General features: G+C 42.9%; 2 protein-coding genes across 6 annotated transcripts in view; one reads left to right on the top strand and one right to left on the bottom strand.

Annotated features, from left to right (window-relative positions):
• Achi (achintya) overlaps nt 1-15865 on the top strand; it is a 31644-nt gene extending 15779 nt beyond the window's left edge. The window contains exons 4-7 of one of the 2 annotated variants that reach the window (XM_028313370.1): nt 2510-2712; nt 3798-3921; nt 5142-5267; nt 11829-15865. In XM_028313370.1, the coding sequence (XP_028169171.1) occupies nt 2510-2712; nt 3798-3921; nt 5142-5261 (447 nt within the window). In that variant the 3' untranslated portion in view covers nt 5262-5267; nt 11829-15865. The remainder of the gene's footprint in view (nt 1-2509; nt 2713-3797; nt 3922-5141; nt 5268-11828) is intronic. The other variant, XM_028313371.1, reaches the window with a different exon arrangement.
• Nucleotides 15866-16439: 574 nt separating this feature from the next.
• Nucleotides 16440-23979, bottom strand: part of LOC114359124 (DNA repair protein RAD52 homolog) — a 10002-nt gene continuing 2462 nt past the window's right edge. For 3 of the 4 annotated variants that reach the window (XM_028313380.1, XM_028313381.1, XM_028313382.1), the window contains exons 3-4: nt 23514-23665; nt 22258-23186 (exon numbers count right to left, since the gene is read on the bottom strand). In XM_028313380.1, coding sequence (XP_028169181.1) covers nt 22422-23186; nt 23514-23665 — 917 coding nt within the window. In that variant the 3' untranslated portion in view covers nt 22258-22421. Of the gene's footprint in view, nt 16843-18671; nt 18793-22257; nt 23187-23513; nt 23666-23979 lie in introns of those variants that run through there. The other variant, XM_028313383.1, reaches the window with a different exon arrangement.

Here is a 23979-nt window from a genome sequence, read left to right on the forward strand (position 1 = left end):
TTAACTGCGTCAAAGGAAACTAATATTAATGCGATTAGCGAGCTCGTGGAAAGATCTTCATCTTTTTTATGTTCTCAGCGTGTTCTCGCATGGTGCCTTCGGTTCATCGGCAACTTGAAAAAGAAAAGGGACAACCGTGAACATAACACGGATTTGACTACCACCGAACTTGAGAACTCACTGGTTGTTCTTATTCATAATGAACAGAGACGCCATTTTTCTGAAGTCCTGGACTCTTTTGCTACCAACTCCAGTTCCAGATGTAACAAATCGCTGCTCAAGCTCAGTCCATTCATTGATGAAGCTGGATTACTGCGTGTGGGGGGGCGTTTGCGTAATGCGCAGCTTCCATTAACAGCGATTCACTCATTTCTGCTTCCGAAGCATTGTCATTTGTCGAAGCTAATTATTGATCACTACCACCGGGTATACCTACACTGTGGGCCGCGTGTCCTTCAGTCCTTGGTACAAAGAAAATACTGGATTCTTGATATTCGCAATATGATAAGATCCAGACTTGCGAAATGTGTCACATGCTTAAAGGTCAAGCCATTACAGCACAGCCCTTAATGAGAGACCTTCCAGGCCCGAGAGTACAACCAGCTCGTTGTTTTCAAAATATTGGAATAGATTTCGCCGGACCTTTCACTGTCAAAGAAAGCACTAGACGTAACGCTCGCACTTATAAGACTTACGTTTGCATTATGGTCTGCTTGGCAGTTAAGGCTGTTCATTTGGAGGTTGTTACTGACTTGTCGACTCCAGCTTTTATAGCAGCCCTTGATAGGTTGTTTCACGACCGCGCCAATAACAACTTACCAGGGATTACACACATAGGGAATTGCGAGGTTGTTAAATCATACATTTATCTTGGGGCATTGATATCCAATGAAGGCGGGTGCATAGACGAAATCAAGCGACGCAACGCAGTCACTAGGTCTGCTATGGACAAAATGAGGAAGATTTGGGGCAACAGAAACATCACCAAGGCCACGAAAACCAGGCTCGTTTATTGCCTAATATTCCCCATTTTCCTCTATGCGTCGGAAACATGGACTCTTCGTGAAACCGAAAGGAAGAAGATTGACGCATTGGAGATGTGGTGCTGGAGACGGATGCTGGGAATATCGTGGACCGAGTTTTGTACCAATGACTCCATATTAAATGAACTCGGCATCAGACAGCGCCTATCAACCACGGTTCGGTCACGCATTTTAACCTTCTTCGGCCATGTATCTCGGCGCAGTAATGACTCCATAGAGCGTCTCGTAGTACAGAGAAAAGTTGAGGGCACCAGACCACGTGGTAGATCACCAATGAGATGGACGGACCAGATCAAGGCCGCAACTAAGTGCTCGGTTAGCGAAAGTACCCGGAAAGCTGCAGTCCGCGAGGAATGGCGCCGTATTACGAGGAACATCACTCTGAATAGTGATTCAAAATGATGACCACGACCACTCTGACAAGAGTGTACCGACTGAGAAGAAGAAGAAGAGCGATAAGGATGGGTAGCTAGGGGTCATTGGATAAAATTCTACGTGCTCACGGACCAGGCTTTAGATGTCCAACGCGCGATGCATCCTGACGGAAATGATCCGTTGCACTACACCATCTCGCGATGGTGGATATTTGATTGAAAACAGATTGAAAGAGTTCTGTAGCTGATCTGTACTACATTAATGCTCTGTACTGGCCTAAATTTTGGGGCACGTGTCATCAACGGCACGCGTGCCATGGTTCGCCATCCCTACTATACGATAACTAGCCCTTGTTTACAACGAGTCACACATAATAAATGGCAATAAATTCCCATTCCTTCACACTGTTAGTTACACCACTTATAACTCAAGAACGGCTGAACCGATTTAGCTGAAAATTGTCAGGGCGGTAGTTTAGAGCCAGGAGGACATAGGATACTTTTTATCCCGTTCGAAATTAAAAAAAAAGTCTGCTTATTTATTGCCATTAAGGCGGAACAAAGTTCGCCGGGTCAGCTAGTAAGACATAAAGAAACAATGTACAAAATACATTAAAAATCAAAATACTTAGTAATCTAAAGCTTACTGTAAGAAAATACAGGTTACAGCGTGACCAAAACCTAAGGTTGTGACAGTGTTACTCGTTTGGGTGTGACTCGTTGGGAACAAACGTCATGCTTGGAGTTCGTTCGTTCGTTTCAGCCGAAAGACGTCCACTGCTGGACAAAGGCCTCCCCCAAGGATTTCCACAAAGACCGGTCCTGCGCCGCTCGCATCCAGGTACCTCCCGCGACCTTCACCAGATCGTCGGTCCACCTAGTGGGAGGCCTGCCCACGCTACGTCTTCCAGCTCGTGGTCGCCACTCAAGAACTTTCCTGCCCCAGCGGCCATCAGCTCTTCGAGCTATGTGCCCCGCCCACTGCCACTTGATTATAGCGATTCTGCGGGCTATGTCAGTCACTCTGGTTCTCCTACGGATCTCCTCATTTCTGGAGTACTGATGGATAAATAAATGGCTGTTTATCCGCAGAACGACGCCGACCGCAGCGCTGAACACGAATACACCGACGGGTTACTAGTGTACCGCAGCGACGGCGACGACGCGGCCGACGGCGAGGAAGGCTACTCGTCCAGCGCCGTGTCGGAGGAGGAGGTCAAGTACGACCCCTCGGTGTGGCAGTCCGTCATCCGCTACGGGCCTGAAGACCGCGAGTTACACCCCGCTGCGAGAGGGTAAGTTGGGCTGTAGCCCCCTTATTAATAAAAAGTTACACCCTAGTTGAACATGGATGTTAAAGGGTAGTACTATCCAACATTGATGAAATAAAACGCGGACGCAACAGCGTATTACACTTGAAAATTTCGACGGGTTCATCCAGTGTTTAAGTGCTCCTGCACACGATGCTGCTGCCGCGCTTTTATAGGAGGGCTAAGTAGCTCAGTTGGAAGAGCAGAAGAGCAGTCGCCCGGCAAGCGAAAGGTCGTGGGTTCGAATCCCGCCTCAGGCAGTTCGATTTTTTCAAGTTGTTTATTTACAATTTAGTTGAACACTATTTTAAAGGGACATTTCCATACTAAACGTCATTATATGGTATGGTATGGGAGCGTCTCGGGAAGGTGTTTTTTGTGACTGTTAAACGTCAGCGAGACTTCAGATCTCTTCAGACTTGTAGTATGCTCTGTCATGTCATAATAATATGTCGGTGTCACCCCTCCCGTGACGCTGCCATACCTCAGGTACCGACTCAGTTAAAGGCTATACCAATAAAAATACAATAATAATGCGTCACAGTCTGTATATTGAGTAGTGTTGCCGCATAATTGTTTTTTTTTTTTAATATTGGTTACCTACAACTCGGGTCAAGTTAACTGTGTACCTGGCGGCCATGTCGTCACATCGACTCTCTGGTACAGACGGGACGAACACGGGAAGGTGTGTGGATAAGTGGGGGGGAAAGTAGTATTCCAGCGAAGTGCTCAGTTAACTCAATCGGGTTGTAATGAAATGATCGACAGCATCGATACTATGATATAATTATAGATAGTGAAGCGCGGGGGGCGGGGCGTTTGATTCGAGCGTCAGTCGGGAGGTTCTTTTAGTGTGCGTACTCATGGATATTAGCATGTACCGATAACACTCAAACATAGCGGAAGCATGCATACATTAACGATTAGAACGAATGGTGGGACGCGTCTTCGTGTATGATGACACTATATCTAAAAATCGGTTCTTCTTGGTCACAATCGATTAATCATAATCAATTATTCGGCAACACTATTCCCAATCGATATCTGCTGAAAACACTTACTGCCCGCAGCAGGACCGCGGGCGCGGTGACGGTGCGCACATCAGAGGAGGGCGAAGCGGGCGAGGGTGGCGGCTGGCACCCGCAGCTGGCGCACCTGCCGCAGCTGCCGCACCCGCTGCGCCGCCGCATACAGGTCAGCTGGCACACACACTGCCGCAGCAGGACTAGGGCGCGGGGCCGGTGGCACGGCGGAGGAGGGCGAGGGTGGCGGCTGGCACCCGCAGCTGGCGCACCTGCCGCAGCTGCCGCACCCGCTGCGCCGCCGCATACAGGTCAGCTGGCACACACACTGCCGCAGCAGGACTAGGGCGCGGGGCCGGTGGCACGGCGGAGGAGGGCGAGGCGGGCGAGGGCGGCGTCTGGCACCATTGTGAATTACCATTAGCGTATCTAGGGTTTTTTGTCAGGGGGGGCTATTTAGTATCATAGCTCATGAGTTAGTACTATCAACTGTCATCTTCCTGAGAAGCCACCAGACCATTCTGGGGGGCCGTGCCACCTCTGATTCGATCACGCAGGGAAACTCCGAGCATAATCTTTGGGTGACGTTGAGCCTTCTTATGAGGCCCATTATAAGCGTCCTGTTCAGACTTGTTTAAAGGGCCTTTCTACACTGGCGGTTTGCAAGCGGAGCAGCGGCGCGGTCGCCAAAATGCTTGCAAAATGCCGCGCCGCTGTTCCGCCCAGAAAACGCTTGCAATCCGCCAGTGTGGCAAGGCCCTAACCGCTGAACGAGTGAACATGGACGCGTGGCGGGCGGTGCTACTCATCAGTAAAAATATATCAAAATGGATTGGCTCGACTAAACGATTTGCAGCGGGCGGAGCGCTGAGCAGTGTGATTACCGGACCGTCTTATTATTCCTAAAATCTTATACAGGGTGGAATTTTGTAATGCCTCCTGGAGGGAAAGTACATTTTTGGAAATCTTTGAATGCAGTTCTGTTTCTTTTCAAAAATAAAGGAATGGTTTCTTTGAGTTAAATTTTCTATCTTCAGTATTAAGAGTACTTTCCCTTCAGGTGGCATTACAAAATTCCACCCTGTACAAGATGTTCGTAACTAAAGCCTGGTCCGTGAGCACGTAGAATCCCGTCTAATGACCCCAAGCTACCCATACCTATCACTCGCGCGTAATTATGTTGCTGTCGCGCTCGCATACTCACTGCGGGCGCCCGTCGCACAGTCGCGACAGCAACATAATTACGCGCGAGCGACAAGGATAGGTAGCTTGGGGTCATTGGACGGGATTCTACGTGCTCACGGACCAGGCTTTAGGTACCACAGAATGCTAACCAACTGATGCGCGCCCGAGCATTTAGACCCATTTATAATATTTACTTAATGTTTGTAGGTGGTTCCGAGCGGCACAGGCGAGGGTGAGCGCGACAAGTTCAAGTGCTTATACCTGCTTGTGGAAACCGCCGTGGCCGTGCGCCAGCGAGAGAAGGAACAGGACGAGGTGCGGGTGTAGTCGCAGGTCAGTGTTAGGGGTTGCAAGTCCCGGTACTAAGGAGTGTTATTGAATTACCGGTACCAGGTCTAAGCCAGTACCGGGAAAACCGGGAAATTCGGGAATTTCGGTCCCCACGTGAATGGTTATTAAAACAAATTACCTAATTTATATGAAAAGCAACAATCGTTTAATCAACCTATTTTAGTTAAAATAATATCGTCAGTGGAAAGGAAAAAGGACTAAAGCGCCAAAACCGTACTTGTGGGAAATGAGGATCAAAGTTTTTTTTTTACGAAAAAAATTCGTATCTCTTTTGATATTAATGTTAAACAGTTCTTTTAAAATGCAATCGTGTTCTTGATTTTTTGCCTATATTTTAATGAAAACACCAGGTTTGTAGCTCTTTTAGATCGTAAAATAGGTGTCGCTTTAGACAAAGAGTAATGAAAATTCATTAAATGTTAGTCAGGGTAAAACTGCTAACCTCCATTTATAATCAAATATCCAGCAACCAATAAGTGCTAAATAGTTTGAACAACCTTTTTGATAAAAGAGAAAAAATACTTAGTGAGATACAGCTTAATAAGTAAGTCGAAGATAAATTACTAAACTACAAAATAAGATAGTCGCATGCGCCAGCGAAAAAATGCGTAAAAGCGATATTATCCATGGAGCTTACATGAATATTTGCTTACTTACGCAGACCCTATATATTCTCTGCACGTAGACTACATTATTAACAAAGCATATCGTAACTTGGGATTCATTTTGAGAATCTGCAAGCCATTTAGAGATATACAAATCATTAAGACTGTTTATTTTGCATATTGTCGCAGTATTTTGGAGTACGGAAGTCCTATCTGGTCTCCTCAGTATAATAAATATATCCGCAGCATAGAAAGAATCCAGAAACTCTTTGTTAAGCATCTGAACTTCAGACAATCTAGACGTACTAAAGGTTATTCAGAGGACTGTCTTCATTTTAGGCTCTTGTCACTGGAATCGAGGCGTGAGATTCTGGATATGTGCTTGTTATATGACATCATTCAAGGTAATTTGGATGTACCTAACCTTCTTTCGGGGATTAATTTCTGCACTCCCAGATACCGCACTAGACACACACCGTTATTCAGCATACCTAAGCACAGTACCAATTATGCCCAACATGCAGTGTTGGCTCGTTTGCCTAAAACCTATAATGTTAAATATAAAGACGTAGATATTCTTAACGTGAGTAAAAGTGCATTGAAGAAACAATTGCAGAATCACATATTGAACATTTAGGTCAATTGAGTATTTACGAAATTTCAACTAACCCTCAGTTTCTCGATGAGGGCTTCTTTTTGCTTTAGTAACTATACCTAGTTTAAATAAATATAAATAATAATTACAATAAAAATATTTCAACGCGCGGGGTGGGATTTCAGGGCGTTGCCGAGTTTTAAAATAACATCTATAAATTAAATTAAAATTAAAGTTACTAATCCTTAGTCGCTCCTAAAGCTTGGCGGTGCCTTTCGGTTTCACCCTGCGTAAGTATAATGTATATAAAAAGTAATAAATGTATAAATGAACAAATAACAATAGATATTATAATTTATAATGTACGAACATTATTGCATGTCATGGAACTCTTTTTTAGCTTAAGTGCCACCATTGTAAGAAAAAAATATTCTAAAAATGTAATATAGCTGTTGAGTTTCTGAATAAACTAAATAAATAAATAAATAAATAAACTTTTCTTGATAGAGCACATACTGCAGGCAGGTGAATTAGACGGCGCGGTGCCCATACAATAGTGTTCGTTACCCTTTTTTCTTGGCTTGTGGATCTGAGACGTGGTCGCTTATAATAGGCCTAATAAGAAGGCTCAAGGTCACCCAAAGTGCTATGGTCGTTTTTTAGTAGTTTCCCTGCGTGATCGAATCAGAAATGTGGAGATCCGCAGGGGAACTATAGTGACTGACATAGCCCGCAAAATCGCTAAAATCTAGTGACAGTGGGCGGGGCACATAGCTTGCAGAGCTGATGGCTGCTGGGGCAGAAAATTTCTAGAAAAAGAGTGGCAACCACGATCCGGAAGACGTGGTGTGGGCAGGCCTCCCACTAGGTGGACCGACGATCTGGAGGTGGTGGCGAAGGTTGCAGGAGGTGCCTAGATGCGAGCGGCGCAGGCCTGGTCTTTGTGAAAATCTTTGGAGGAGGCCTGTCCAGCAATGGACATCATTCGGGCTGAAACGAACGAACACTTTTTTCAATGACTGAGTGCATTGAATCCACCGGCATAAATGCGTGCCCAGGGAGCAAATTATTTATTTGGATAGTTGCAATATTCTTGCATCTTTGCAGGCACTTGTGAGTGAACCGAGTGCGTAATAATAATAATAATAATAATAATAAATACTCTTTAGTGCACACCACATTGTAAAAAGAAACAGAAAGAAAAGGAACACATAAGGTACAATTAGGCGGTCTTATCGCTATGAAGCGATCTCTTCCAGACAACCTATAGAGAGGACAGTTACTTAAAACAGAGTAGTGCGTAGTGTGTGCTTATAGTCACAAGTGTGTTTGAGGTGTCTTTGTTAATAATACTTAACTACTATAGTTTTTGCTTTGATTAATGCTCTCATTTTCGCTATAAATACTTTAAAGCTTATTAAAAAAAGACTACTTTTTGCTAAAGCGCCAAAATTAATCGAATCTTGTTCACTTACTTTTGCTTACACGCCAAATCATTTTGAACCACAACTATGAATAACTACTAATATACCAATCATTTAACACGAGACATAAAAATAAACTTGCTGTTCCATCATNCTTTTGGCTGACAATAGTGACTGAGTTTCTTGCGCTGCTTCTTCTCAGCACTGGCCCATTTATTGTCCCGAAGCAGTGGTAGGGTTAATATTGGGACGTGTAAAAGCACTTTTTTAAAGCCTATTTGCAAAAATAAATGAATTTTATGAATTTTAATTTTACCACGCCATAACCTATTCTCTCTGTCTAGGTGAAAGTGCGGCAACAAGAATACGCACCGAAGACCAGCGAGGCGCAAACAAAGAGTTGGAATGAGTTCTGCTCGACACACGAGAGAGAAAACATGTGGGATGGAATCTATGGAGTCATCGGGAAAGCTCCAGAGAAAAGAGGACATGCTCCTGAATGGTTTTAACGGCAAGAATGGGCAGAGTGCCCAGAATAATCGGCTGATCCAGATTATTCCGTGACAATAGATAAACCACACCACACGCGTCTCCGACAACTGATAGAGAGCGAAACTTTAGAAGAGCAAACAGCAAACGATCCCCTTTTTACCGAGGCAGGAGTGGAGGCCGTGCTTAACGTGCAAAATCTAAAGAAAGCCCCGGGACCGGATGATTTCCCGCCGATATTTATGTACCAGAGCTATTCGTAGCGAAAGGGAGATATTAATGGAAATTGCAAACAAATGCCTATCTATAGCGTATTTCACCAAAAAATGGAAGACGGCTCACTTCATCCTCAAGAAGCCAGGGAAAGACTTATCTTGCCATTAGTTTGGGAAATTTTCTTGATAGAGCAGCATATACTGCAGGCAGGTCAATTTGACGGCGCGGCGCCCATACAATAGTGTTTGTTACCCTTTTTTCTTGGCTTGTGGATCTGAGACGTGGTCGCTTATATAGGCCTCATAAGAAGGCTCAAGGTCGCCCAAAGAGCGATGGAGCGTGCTATGCTCGGAGTTTCCCTGCGTGATCGAATCAGAAATGAGGAGATCCGCAGGGGAACCAAAGTGACTGACATAGCCCGCAGAATCGCTAAAATCTAGTGGCAGTGGGCGGGGCACATAGCTTGCAGAGCTGATGGCTGCAGGGGTAGAAAATTTCTGGAAAAAGAGTAGCAACCACGAGCCGGAAGACGTGGTGTGGGCAGGCCTCCCACTAGGTGGACCGACGATCTGGAGGTGGTGGTTGCAGGAGGTGCCTGGATGCGAGCGCGGGCCCGGTCTTTGTGAAAATCCTTGGGGGAGGCCTGGCCTTGGGGGATCCAGCAGTGGATATCGTTCGGGCTGAAACGAACGAACACTTTTTTTCAATGTGTGAGTGCATTGAATCCACCGGCATAAATGTGTGCCCAGGGAGCAAATTATTTATTTGGATAGTTGCAACATTCTTGCATCTTTGCAGGCACTTGTGAGTGACCCGAGTGCGTAGTGTGTGCTTATAGTCACAAGTGTGTTTGAGATGTCTTTGTTAATAATACTTAACTACTATAGTTTTTGCTTTGATTAATGCTCTCATTTTCGCTAAAATACTTTAAAGCTTATTAAAAAAAGGCTACTTTTTGCTAAAGCGCCAAAATTAATCGAATCTTGTTCACTTACTTTTGCTTACACGCCAAATCATTTTGAACTACAACCATGAATAACTACTAATATACCAACGAACTATAAAACTCAAAAAGCTCGAATTGCTAAAGTAACAAGTCATTCGAGTTCTTAAATAACAAAAAAATACTTAATGTTGTGAAAGCAAAAATATTTTGCCAGCAAAAAAACCCTTACGCGACACTTGTTGCAAAAACACTGAAAACACGTCGTTTTAGCAGCGACGAGGGCGGTGATTTTAGAAATACTTAAAATTTTCAGAGTGCTAAAGCGCCAAAAAAGTCATCGGATTGAGTTGAAACCTAGATAGATCGACGCAGAAAAAAAAATCCTATCCAACAATGTATATAACTCATTTTGGCCAAAATGGCGCTTTAGTCCTTTTTCCTTTCCACTGACGATATGTTTTCTCACTTTCTATCAATGTCAAATACTGGCAGCGACAAGAGTTAGGGACAAAACATAAATTAACTAAATTAGGTTTATAAAAAAAACACGCTATTATAAGAAATAAAAAGTAGTACCCAAGTACAATCAGATAAAACAATCGGTCTTAAAAGGATAGTAATGAATTAGGAACATTATTAATATTTTTTCATTTGTTGATAGTGTGTACGTAAAAAGAGGATGGCATCTAGTCAAAAAATTGTCATTCAAAAATAAATTATTGAAGTCCCGAAAGTACCGAAAGTCCCGGGAATTGCATCGTCAGTACCGGAACTAGATAAAGGATTAGATTATCGGGAATTCCCGGGAAAAATGAGTACCGGCATTTCCCGGGAGCAAACCCTAGTCAGTGTCCGCCGCCTGCACTCTACCGCGAGCGCACAGGGTCCGACGTCGCCTGCACCTGCTGTGAGACCGTGGCCGTGCGCCAGCGAGAGTAGTCGCAGGTCAGTGTCCGCCGCCTGCACTCTACCGCGAGCGCACAGGGTCCGACGTCGCCTGCACCTGCTGTGAGACCGTGGCCGTGCGCCAGCGAGAGTAGTCGCAGGTCAGTGTCCGCCGCCTGCACTCTACCGCGAGCGCACAGGGTCCGACGTCGCCTGCACCTGCTGTGAGACCGTGGCCGTGCGCCAGCGAGAGTAGTCGCAGGTCAGTGTCCGCCGCCTGCACTCTACCGCGAGCGCACAGGGTCCGACGTCGCCTGCACCTGCTGTGAGACCGTGGCCGTGCGCCAGCGAGAGTAGTCGCAGGTCAGTGTCCGCCGCCTGCACTCTACCGCGAGCGCACAGGGTCCGACGTCGCCTGCACCTGCTGTGAGACCGTGGCCGTGCGCCAGCGAGAGTAGTCGCAGGTCAGTGTCCGCCGCCTGCACTCTACCGCGAGCGCACAGGGTCCGACGTCGCCTGCACCTGCTGTGAGACCGTGGCCGTGCGCCAGCGAGAGTAGTCGCAGGTCAGTGTCCGCCGCCTGCACTCTACCGCGAGCGCACAGGGTCCGACGTCGCCTGCACCTGCTGTGAGACCGTGGCCGTGCGCCAGCGAGAGTAGTCGCAGGTCAGTGTCCGCCGCCTGCACTCTACCGCGAGCGCACAGGGTCCGACGTCGCCTGCACCTGCTGTGAGACCGTGGCCGTGCGCCAGCGAGAGTAGTCGCAGGTCAGTGTCCGCCGCCTGCACTCTACCGCGAGCGCACAGGGTCCGACGTCGCCTGCACCTGCTGTGAGACCGTGGCCGTGCGCCAGCGCCCTGCACTCTATGATCTATCACGAGTGAACAAGGTTCAACATTGTACGACTTGCTCTTCCTCTAAACTCAAACGTGACATGCCTGTATTCTATTACAAGTGGACAAGGTTCAACTTTGCGTAGCTCGGTCTTCCTCTAAACACAAGCGTGACATGGTTACCTGCCGACCGGCCGGCTTATGATTCAATGTTGAATGGCGGACTGCTCAACAACTGGACTACAAACACGTTTCTCTTTCATGCGTGACAGCGTAACGACAAAGGTTCTTCTAATATCTATTACGTACACGTGCACGTCTATGACAGACGTAGCCGATGTGTTATCAAATCAAAAATATTTCTTCAATATTGACCATTATTTTGACACTTATATCTGTGTAGTCAGAAACAGTATAGCATGACAACGATATTCTATTGTTTTCAAACCAAACCGAATGTGCCAGCTCATCCAAAATCAAAACAATAGACTTCCTACTATAGTCATCATGACTCGAAATCGCTGATGAACCGTTTGTTTTTCCTTTACAGAAACACCGTCAGGCCCATGCATTGGCTACATCTGGAGGCGATTTGCTGCCAAGCAGAAAGTATGTATGCGTTCTATAGCAGTATAGAACTGAACTCCAATGTAGACCCACATCACTCGTGTCCAGGAGTTCAGTCCCTAGCTGTAACACCTTCTTATGATTCATCTGTAATGATGGTTGCTGTAGCGACATTGATCCCCAGTATATAAGTAATCGTAATGCTATATCACATAGTTATATCGAAGGTTTAAAGGAAACTATTATTTTATCAAAGTTTTACAAGTGGTGGGAGTATCCCCACTGTTTTATGTTCGTTATTATTAAGAAATAGGCTTTCTGGATTAGGTTTGATGTTTTAACGATAAAACTTATTTAGTTAATTAAAATATTGTCCTAAGATTCTTCGCTTAATAAAGCTGTGTCAAGCGTTTATAAATTGAGTTTTTTAAAACCTAAAAACACTTGTATAAAGCATTTAAAGTAGAGTTTTAATTTAAAAACGATTATGTTGATTTTAATCGGAGTTGCTTTTTAATTAAACTAAAATTAGATTTATTGATTGTTCATAGCTTCCCTAGTTCATATTTCTTTTAGGACATCGTAGTTCTAGTCTTTTGCTTTGCACCTTAAACGGAGTAGGACACACGACTGCAAATATTTTTAAGCTATTTCTCCATTTAATGTCGACTGATATACTCAACTTTTTCTACATGTACTGGTAATGTCCATTAACTCACGTCCTACAGAAATAGAATCGGTCGACTATAGAAATAATTGATTGGGATTTTATGAATTGAGTTACCAACATTCACAGTTGCATGAATCAGGATTAAAGTATAAAACCATGAAGATAGGTTATCAGTAATAAAACAAGGCAGAAATCCTAAGCTAATTAAGCAAATGCTCCTTTTGACTAAACTTAACTCTTAAGACGAGGGAATAAGATTCAAAATATGGTGGCAATGTTTGATACAAAGACGGTCGACGCGTAATATTTCCTAAAGACGTGCAACTGTTCCTATGTCCTAAAGATTGTGTTTCATGCCAATCGACTTTAAAGATCGCAATAATTAGAAAATTATATAGTAAGTTCTGACTATCGGGACACGTAATCGCAAATATCGGACCTAGCTAATATACTTATATTTACAAATATCTTGTATTTATTATTATATCCTTCCTAAATATCCTAGTTGTAAACTTGAAGGTATCAAAATAAAGAATATACATAAGCGCGGAAATATATTGTTTTTAGTTCAGTGTGTTAAAGTTATTACCTAACACGTGTTGTTATCGTAATATAATTATTTTTAATTAACTCCATAACAATATTATTACTTTTAAGGTTTGTATTGTAACGGATATATCGGCGTCCCTGCGTTATTTATTGTTCTGTTTGCGAGTCACTTGGAATTAGTTTACGAACAGATTTAAATAAATGATGAAAATAATATTTGGCAGAAAATAGCGCCAGAAAAATGGTGGAATTTGTATACAAAAAAAAATATGGGCAAACGTCACTTTTGAAGTTTAGCAAACGTGTCCTCGCCGAAAACATGCTAAAGTTTCGGCGATCGCCATTTTGCTAACAATTTCTAACAAGCGCTATTTTCAGCCAATATGAAGATACATACTCGTTAGTTTGGAAGGTACCAAACAAAGGTAAAATAATAAATAGGTTGAATTTTATCATATTTGTAGATAAGCTGCCAATGAAAAATCTGCTTTAAACAAATTTTAGCATTTGTGGTGCACCACGAAATGGGTTTTAAAAGAGAAGATACTTAAATATCTAGTAGTTACAATGTAGTCTAGTGCATAGCAGTTACGAGTCGTGACTCTCAGACAAAACAATATTCATTTATATTAATCACACACCTTGACTATAATCTCTCATAGCACGTAGCGGTTGTGTATCAAGTGTTAAACGTTTACTGCTACATAGTACTAATATTTAACATAAATAAGTGACTGGTTTACCTATAGCTGTGTTAACAAACTGTCTCGTTAAAAATATATATATATTTGTATTTAACACAAAATCTATCGTATTAGTCGCCTGTAAATAATAATTTTACATAGAACTGTAGCATAATTATATACCTAGGCAATTAGGCATATACCGTAGCATTTAGGTTCGTAATAAATCGGGTTTGGTGGACAGTTTTGGTCTAATTTTATAAATTTTCTACACACCTAAATCTTGCTAATAAAAAGCTTTAATCGAACATTTGCATAAATATATACAATTTAAATATTACAGTATCTATTTATTCTTGTATCAAATACACAAAGTTTATGTATTTAATCATATTTATAACATAATATTAACTACAAAACCTATATGATTATTGACCTTACTACTTATAGTTATTGTATGTATATGATGTATCTTTTTAATTGATCGATCACTAGATCGAATTTGTCTTTTAGGAGCTTGTTTAATGCGGATAATAATTTCTTTTAACGTGTAATGTAATTTGTTTTCTACGGTTAGTTTTTGTTCATATACTTCTGTACTCGATCAATCGTATCTTGATTGATAAAGAATTTGGGCAAGTAGGCGTGACCTTTTTTATCAAGCCTCGGGTACACTAGGGGGCTATTGTTTGGGGACCCAAGCGTGATATACTCAACGCTTGATCTAATGGCGCAAGTACACTGCGGAAAATTGACGAAAAGGAAGTGCCCGCACATCGAAGTGTGGGCGACGCAAAGGTCGAGGAAGGAGAAAGTAAAGTAAGTAAAAGTAAAAAAGTATTTATTACTAAAAGATGTCACATTGTACAAATTATTCTGGCGGTCTCTGCACTAAGCAGGAAAGCTTGTATCGCAGCGGCCAATACGAACAATTACCTTAAAATAATGACATCGGTCTTAATAGGACGGACATGTTTAAACTAGTTAATTAGGCTTAACATTTATAATGTGTTAAAATATAGTTTAATAAAACTATTCTAAATATTAATGTTAATGGTGTTCTCATTACGTCTCGGCCAATTTTCCGCATAGTGTACTTGCGCCATAACGTGTTTTTGCATCATTGCCTATTTCGGCAACATGCCGTGCAACTTTTTGAGAAACATCTTTGCCCCCATTGCATCCAATGCATTAACAAAACTGAATATAAAATAAGGCAAAATTTCTGAAAACACCCCGGTTTTGTTCAGGTTCTTTTAAATATTTTATTTAGGTACTTACACTAAGTTATTTTTTGTTCAAAGATTTTTATGTTTTTCTACAAGAGTTCATGTAAATTAGTTAGTTGACACCATATATCAATTGAGATGCTTTTTAAAATTTTGTGTTCTTTTTTTATAACTTTTAGCTTGAAATTATTGATCACTGGTGTCAACAACTACTAGTTAATACCAGTTGTGTGGGCAGTGGCATGCTCGATAGACATTTTTGTTATTATAATTTTAACTTGAAAACCTTTTTCTTATCGGCAGTACAGTTTGAGTTATAATTTTTTTCAATAATAGTTTTGGGCCGGTAGAATTTTAATAAAATTGTGGGGTAAACCCAAAAGAAGCCAGTGACGTCAATAATGTCTTTTGTGCATGTCTCTCCTTTTAAAAGTGGGCGCTTGTATATCGAAATAGGGTTTCTGGTAGGCACTGATGTGGTCGGTCCAATTTCGGTGGTGTAATCGTATAAAATATCGGTACCGATTCAGGAAACACATTTCCTTATGTGAGCACCCTAAGCTAACAACACGACGTCGTAAAGGCATGTACAGACGAGAAACTAACGTTCAACGGTAGGTATTCCACACGACTCGGGGAATGTTTTGTGTTATTTCGCATACGTTTAATTAGTGTACTATCCGCCACGAGTCTACGTTGAATTTTTTATATTACTCGTCCTAGTGTGGCCCTAGCCTTAGTATGTTTGGTTTATACCTGAGGGAGCGGGGTTGCCTTCTTTTACCTGAGTACATTGTGTATCTTAGTATCTAGCGGTCCTTTGTCTTGTGTACATAGTCTTGTGTAAGAACGTAACTTGTTAGTGATTAATAAAATTGATTTCACTAGATTGCGAGTTTTTATTTATTTTTAACCCTTACCATAGTAGTCATAAAACCGTCGACTTTCAATTTCTTCAAATAGCTTCATGTTTCTTTTTATTAATCACTTATGACGAAAGTAACACCGTTATGTAGGTACCAAACCAGGTTGCAAGAATGAAATAGAGAAAATAATGTTGCTTACAATTTTATTTACCTAGTAACTTATTAACTATAACTTATAGCTAACTTAACGACGAATAAAGCGTTTTTCATATGATCACATCTCATTTAAAAAAAAAAGAAATGAGTGGACCTCTAACTTTGCAAAGTTTAATTTGTGGCTCACATTCACATTCGAATTTCTTTTAGATTCGTCTTAAAATTATTGAAGTAAAAAAATAAAGTAAATTATACCTACACAATGTAGGTAAGGTACTTCTAGTTCATGCAAATTATCAATTAATGCAGACTACTATAGTCTGGTCCGGGAGCACGTAGAATTTTGTCCAATGACCCCTAGCTACCCATCCTTATCGCTCGCGCGTAATTATATTGCTGTCGCGACTGTGGGACGGTCGCCCGCAGTGAGTGTGCGAGCGGGTCATTGGACAAAATTCTACGTGCTCCCGGACCAGACTATATCGTATATCAAATAGATGGTTTCATCCACGAGACACGCCCCACCATTCTTCCGCTAATGTTTCGGTACACGCTAAATCATCCACGAGTGCACACTCCAATAATGACGCTCGGATCAAACCAAAAATTGGTGGGGCGCGTCTTCGTGGATGAAACGATTTATAACTTTAATCTGCCTCAACGATATCCAGCCTGTTGATGACGCTCGCCCGCCGTTTGGTGGCGCTGCCTTCGAGGGCAGACTTCCTCTTCGCAGCGTCGTCCACAGAGTCCCCAGTCTCCTGTATCACGATGTCCTGGCTCGGAAGCTCCATGAGAAGCTGGTCGAAACTGCTGCAGTTCTTGTGGAGGTCCTGCTTCTCATCTGAAGATAATAAATTGGCTTGACGGTGAGATACTCTGTTAGTGACGCGAAACTAAAGCCTGGTCCGTGAGCACGTAGAATTTTGTCCAATGACCCCAAGCTACCCATCCTTATCGCTCGCGCTTAATGAGGGCTATCGTTTTTATACTTAACAGTTGGCACCCCTGGCGATTGACAGGACCCTACTCTACAGTGGCGCCATCTTGATGAGTGCAAATGCGATAGTCCTACCACTTTAGCACTCACCAGTTGGTGCCACTGTCTGCGCTACTAGCAAGTGACAGGACCTTACTCTACAGTGGCGCTAACTGGTGAGCGCTAAAACGATAGCCCTCATTATGTTGCGCTCGCACACTCACTGCGGGCGCCCGTCGCACAGTCGCGACAGCAATATAATTACGCGCGAGCGATAAGGATGGGTAGCTTGGGGTCATTGGACAAAATTCTACGTGCTCACGGACCAGGCTTTACTTAGTTAGTTCCTCTGACGGCCGCAAGAGGATTCCAATTACAGTAGAATCTCGATTATCCGGACTTCGATTATCCGGATATCCGATTATCCGGACTCATTCTTCATGGTTTCTAATTACCGATTCAGGATCTGGACCCATAAAAACCGAAGGCGCCGCCACCGTAACATGATACGGACGTCTTTTTGGTTCATTGTTAAAAGAAATGGATGACCAATGGTCTAAAATTTAGATTTTTAGACTCTAAAATGATGTATTGAAAACCCTTTCTATTGTTAAAAGTTGATTATTGTTTCATTTTACTTTGAAATCGATTATCCGGATTTTCGATTATCCGGACCACCCCTGGTTTTAATTGATCCGGATAATCGGGATTCTACTGTAATAGAAGCAGAATAACCTAATACTAAACTAGAAAGTTTGATATCGGGTATGGAAATTTTCTTCCGTGATTCTGTTCATTTTTTACTAAAATATCTGTAGGTAGGTATGTGAAAGTTATTGATTCTAAAATAGCAGTCTTGATAGGTATTAGGACAATTAGGAAATATCATGGTGCGGATATTATAAAGTAAAAAAACTAACATTAAAATCCAAACACATTTAATTGAATTGCATGATAAAATAAAACATTAAACAATTACAGAAGAATTACATGAGTCATTCATATTATGCGAAAACATTTCATTAGACTAAAAAGTCAATATTTTCGCCACCACCTTCCATTTAGTTCATTTATTTTGGTATTTATGTGGTCTCGTAAACTGATACAAAAACGCCTAAAATCTAAACTTTTAGACAAAGTTTTAATGTTGGTCCCAACGTTACTTAACATAAATATCACAAACCTTACTTACCTACTCGGTATGCCCGCAAATGTGCCGGTCTGTACCTTTTATAAGTAGGTATTTGATTTTTCCGTGCATCTCTTAAAAAGTGCAAAAAACTAACAAGATTTGTAAAATAATGGGTAAAAGACCACGAAAATGCAAACCTTACTTTTACCGTTCTACAATGATCCGTTTTATAAGGTAACCAGTATAGATCGTTTCATCTACGAAGATGCGCCCCACCAATTTATTAGTCGAGGGAAGCGCGGGGTGCGGGGAGTTTGATCCGAGCAATCCGAGCGTCATTATTGTAGTGTGCGTGACTATGTGCACTCATAAATGATTTAGCGTGTACGATAACACTCAAACATTAGCGGAAGACTGGTGGGGCGCTTCTTCGTGGATGAAACGATCTATAAATAGGTATACTACAAAATGAAGATTCAGACACATCTCAATCATAAGGTTCTTTTTGCATTAGTCAGATATGGCGATTGTTCATTATAAGCGTGATAAGAGTGCTGCTAACCGGTCTTCTGCTTGGCCATCTGCCGCTGTCGGAACTCCTCCTGTGCCTGCCTCTGGCGCCGCTTGCGTTCGGCCCGGGCTTCCTCCTCCGCCGCGTCTACTGGGGGCGCTGCCGTCGCCTCCTGCAAGAATAAGGTTTCACATAGCCTAAGGACTTTGTTGTTCAGACACAGCGGTAATCGCACGATTTCTGGGCAGTTCTCTAACATATCTGGATCAAATCGTGCGGTGCCTTTTTCCTGTAATACCTACTGATTTCGAGAGGGCCCGCACGCAGGCTGCGCACTTTTCATTATTTCATGTTTTTCCTATTAGGGGGATGACGAAATCAGCAGCGTGATTTTAAGAGGCACCAAGGCCTTGTTCAGACACAGCGATAATGCGGTTAGCTCGTCAGCACCTCGCCAGGAGAATCGCCCAGTAACTTAAACCACACAGAAGTTATCGCTGAGTCTGCACAAGGTCTATAAAGGAGGTTGAAACGACCGGTCGTTGTGGATGTCCTTGGGAAAGGCCTGCTCCACAGTGTCGACCCTAAGGCCTCAGCCTCGAGTTTAGCGGGCAGCTGGGCGGGAGCGGCAGGATCTTATGCGTAAAATCAAATAAACCGGCGAAAACAGCGGCGCGGGAGCGGGCAACGAGCGGGCAGCGGCGCGGGAGCGGGCAACGAGCGGGCAGCGCACTCCTTCTTTTGCCCACAATAAATCGAGCGTTAGGAATAAATTTGAATCGAAATAAAATTGTCGCCGTTGTTCAGACATTTCGTTTGCGAATAAAAACAAATATCTCGACAACACAACCCCGAACACAACACTTCGCCGCTAAAGCGCCGCGCGAGCTGCCCGCTTGTTTCGAGAACGGGTCTGCGTTGCCCGCCCCGCTCCCGCGCCGCCGCCGCTCCCGCCCCGCTGCCCGCTAAACTCGAGGCTGAGGCCTTACGGCTTTTATTTTACCGAGACACCAGGCGGCGCCACAACACATTACTGCTACATACATTAAGTTGGGTGCCCATGGCGTCTCGGTGAAATAGACAGTTTGGATAAAACTAGGAGTGTTCGTGTCTCTAGCTAAATAATGTAAAGTTAAAGTTATAATAAGTTCTTGTGTTAGCTAATTGTAAGAAATAAAAAAGGTTATGTGGATGAAACAAAAGAAGTGCTTATTTAATGTTGAATTTAAAAGATATTGTGTGTTGAAAAAAATATTGCTCTCTGCAATTTATGAGAATTGCCAAAGAACTTATGCTTGTAGGATGATTAAAGAAAAAAAATGGGATTAACAAAAAGTAACAATCAAACAAATAATACTATTATTTCAAACAAGTTTATTGTAATAAAAACGTAGGTACTGCAAAGTCACACAAAGTCTTAGTTTAAATCTACATAAATATTATGTACATAGCAATTCCATGTTTTTAGACTGACAAAATCACTTTATCCAATTCCTAGTTATAAGAAAATATTAAACCTAATATACTTTAGTAAACTATATTACTAAGAGAAAAATAATATAACAAATGTAAAGGTTCCCTTATTACATACTTCTAGTGTATAAACATCTTTTGTATTCATCCACACAATACGTGCTTAATCAATCGTTATTATTGCATACCAACATTGTTGAACCTACTCGGACCTAGGAGCTACGTATGCTTTTCTATAACGACAAGCTGTGTCAATAGTAGACTCACTCCTACATGGCTTATGATCGTGATTTCGATTGAACATGTCGAGTGAAACTTCTTTTATGTATGTCCAATATATTGAAAACAAAGTTTGGCGTTCTGATCGAATCTTGTAGATGTAGAGCAAGCCAATTTTTTCGCCTATAGGATTGAAAAAATTATAGCGCCCATGTAAAAAAGACGAAATGTGCATTCAAAACTTTATATTATTATTTAGAACGGTGCTTTGATTATGTAGCTAATATATTAAATTTGTAATAGATAGATGCAAGATAGTTTGTAATGTAGTTTTTATATTAACCCTTATTAAGTTAAAGGAAAAATATTGATTGTAGTCGGTTGCAATGAGGCGACACGCGTTGGATGCCTTCCTAACGATCCCAAAAGATTCCAAGGGTGCGCTTACACGGGCAATGAAACTATAGTTGAGAGAAATTGTGTCACCCATAGTTGCTTCAGATTGTTCCGAGATATCTTGAATGTTTTCCCGTGTAAGTTCACCTTAAGATCTGTCTCTTAATCATCACACAATGCCAAATTCATCTCTCCCTCACTCCCTCTAACTAGGGACTGCACCTAAGACCAAAGCCACTAACCTACGTTCGAAACTTCGACATAACACTTACACGATAGTATAATCACTCGAAAAATTCTTTAAAAAATAGTGTACCATTTTTGAGATTTCTAACTCACACCTCCAAAAGTTTAATACTAAATACATTCACCAAACCATCATCCATAGACTACGCCTAGTTTCTAAAATATATCATAGACACAGTGATAAGTACTATCGCGTGCGATTTAGTGAGACCATCATGAAAAATGTGAATAATTAATTGTTATATGCTATTGTGAGTGATAAGAGTACATAATGTATTATAAATATGACAAAATTCATGCTATATCTGCTCTTATTATTACAGTGTAGCCACGCTTTAGTTTTCGAAGTGTTTTTTGGGATTAATTTTCCTATACGGCTATAATATTTGCCGAAGTAATTGGTAAAATTTCGAAAAGACCGCCAACAAAAAGCGTGTCTCGCCTATGTAAATGTTTATAGTTCTTTTTAAAATAAACTGCTTTTAGGGTATTTGACTTCTTGTAAGAATAATCACTCGTATTCTATATTTATTTAAGTTTTGGGATAACATTGAGCAAATTTTGATACCTACAACCTTCTATTTTATTTTACTTATAACTTAAAAGTCAAATACCCTACGCGTCAAGGACCGGGCACGCGATAGCACTGCGCGACGGCTCCGCTAACGAAGAGCCTACAAGTTTTCGAAGTCGGTTAAAAATAAATCACAATAATAGGTTTGTGGACACCATGTATAACTTTAAATTCGATTATCTTTGAGTCGATCGACTTGAAAAAAAATATACTGACATCGGCAGTTATATGTAGACCAGTGTATTATCATTCACAAGCCAAATTGACTGGTGGTGTCCACACTCTTAAAATTGTAACACTAAGCTGCTACGCAATCGTATGCGAGCAGACGAACCAAAATAGAACCAAATTGGCAAATCATGCCCCTAACACTATCCCATCACCTTTCTCAAGGTTCGGTGGTACAGAAAAAAATGAATAAAAAACGAGTGGGACAAATGCGAAAACCATAAGCCTAAACTGATGCGGCTTCAAAATCGGAATGACACGAACGGAGCGATACCAAAATTGCCAAACCTAGAGAGCGAAAAGTAAAAGCTAGCACCCATAACACAAGCATATTAAGAGCGCTTGTAGACGTCCATTTTTTTGACCGGACAACGGCCCGATTTTTTCACCGGATTAAGCGGTGGCGTATGGTTTATAATGAACGTGTGCACATGCATCGGACATAGGTCCGGCGAGAAAATTGACAGCAAACGGATATCCGTTTTTTGACGGTCAGTCGTCCGGTGAAAAAACGGACGTCTACAAGCGCTCTAATTGCTTACTTTGGGGCTAGATGGCGCTGTGTGAGATTGTCAAAAAAAATCTGATCACGATTTTATCATCCGACGGCATTCGATCAATCAAATCGGGGAAAAGAACAGTTTAAACGTCCGACCGTCCGGCCCTCAGGACTTGGGCGCGTCGGGCGAGGCCGCTTTGTGCGACGCCTCCTCCGGGAACTGCTTCTCCACCTGCTCGGCGACCCACTTCTTGACCTTCTGCTCCGTCCAGAAGCCGTCGTAGAAGATGGTCGGCTTGATCCAGCAGCCGGCGCCCTGCTGCGGCGCGAACTGCACCGGCTCGCCCTCCTGGCGGCAGGCGTTCTTGCACTCGACGGAGCCGCGCCCGTTGACGACGAGGTTCTTGGGCGGCGCGTTGAAGTTGAGGTTGACGTTGCCGTGGGGGCGGTCGTAGGTCTCGTAGGCGAAGTGCCACGGGCCGGCGTACTCGAAGTAGTTCGGGTAGACTGGGGGCGCGGGCGGCGGCAGGCGAGCCGGGTACAGCGGCGGCATGACGGGTTGGAGCACGAAACTTACGTTGGAGTTGGGGCGCAGAGGGGCGGGGGGCACGGGGGGGCGCGGGGGCCGCGGGGCGAGCGCGGGGGCGGGCATGGGGTGCGCGGTGGCGACGGGCGCATTCTTGATCTGCGGTTGGAGCGCGCGGTTGTTGGCGGGGCAGTCTTCCTTTCGCGGGCCGCGGTTGAGCGGCGAGTTCTTGGGCGCGGCGTCGGCCATCTTGTTGGGCGCGTTCTGGTTGTTCTCGTCGGGGGCGGGGTGAGGCGCGGGCGGGGGCGTGACCGCCTTGTGGGACTCGAGCAGCTCGGCCAGCTCAGTCGCGACGCTGCCGCCGAAGCTGAGCAGCGTCTCCCGCAGGGCGTTCGTTACTGCGCACTGAAATAGAAGAAATTGTTATAAACTAACTTTTGCCCGCGGCTTCACCCGCGCGAAATTCAGCTTGTCACAGATCGTAACATGTTATTCTGGGTTATAAAGAACTAGCTTTTGCCCGCGGCTTCACCCGCGTGAAAATTAGTTTGTCACAGATCTTCATAAATTATAGCCTATATGTTATTCTGGGTTATAAACAATAATACTGTAAAGTTTCATCAAAATCCGTTCAGTAGTTTTTGCGTGAAAGAGTAACAAACATCCATCCAGACATTCAAACTTTCGCATTTATAATATGTTTTGTAGTGTAGATTTGGTTATGACTGATACCTTTCTGGACTTGTAAATGGCAAATCCCTTGTTGACGGCGAGTGATGTGGCGTATCCGATGTTCTCTCTGTGTATATCGAAGCTCTTGACGGTGACGGAGACATATGCGCACACTCCAGCACAATATTTTCCGTTTGTGAAATCTACGAAATCTGCAAAAAAGAAACAAATACAGTCATATTTCTACTAATGTTATAAATGCGAAGGTTTGTATGGATGTCTGGATGTTAACATGTTTGTTACTCGAAGGCTGCTGAACGGTTTTTGATGAAACTTTCCTTTACTGTTGTTCGTGACCTAGAGTGACATATGGGCTGTAATTTGCGACGATCTGTGACAGACTAAATTTCATTCTGATCCCAAGAACCACATGCATTTGTCCGTGTTTGGAGTAGTGGTCTTAATTGCACCGATCCCAAGATTTTACTCGTAGGGCTACCCATCACGCACACATATATACACACAC

Source organism: Ostrinia furnacalis, unplaced genomic scaffold (genome assembly GCF_004193835.3).
Source record: "Ostrinia furnacalis isolate ACB-3 unplaced genomic scaffold, ASM419383v2 OfSCF4239, whole genome shotgun sequence".
In the NCBI taxonomy this organism is placed as follows: Eukaryota; Metazoa; Arthropoda; class Insecta; order Lepidoptera; family Crambidae; genus Ostrinia; species Ostrinia furnacalis.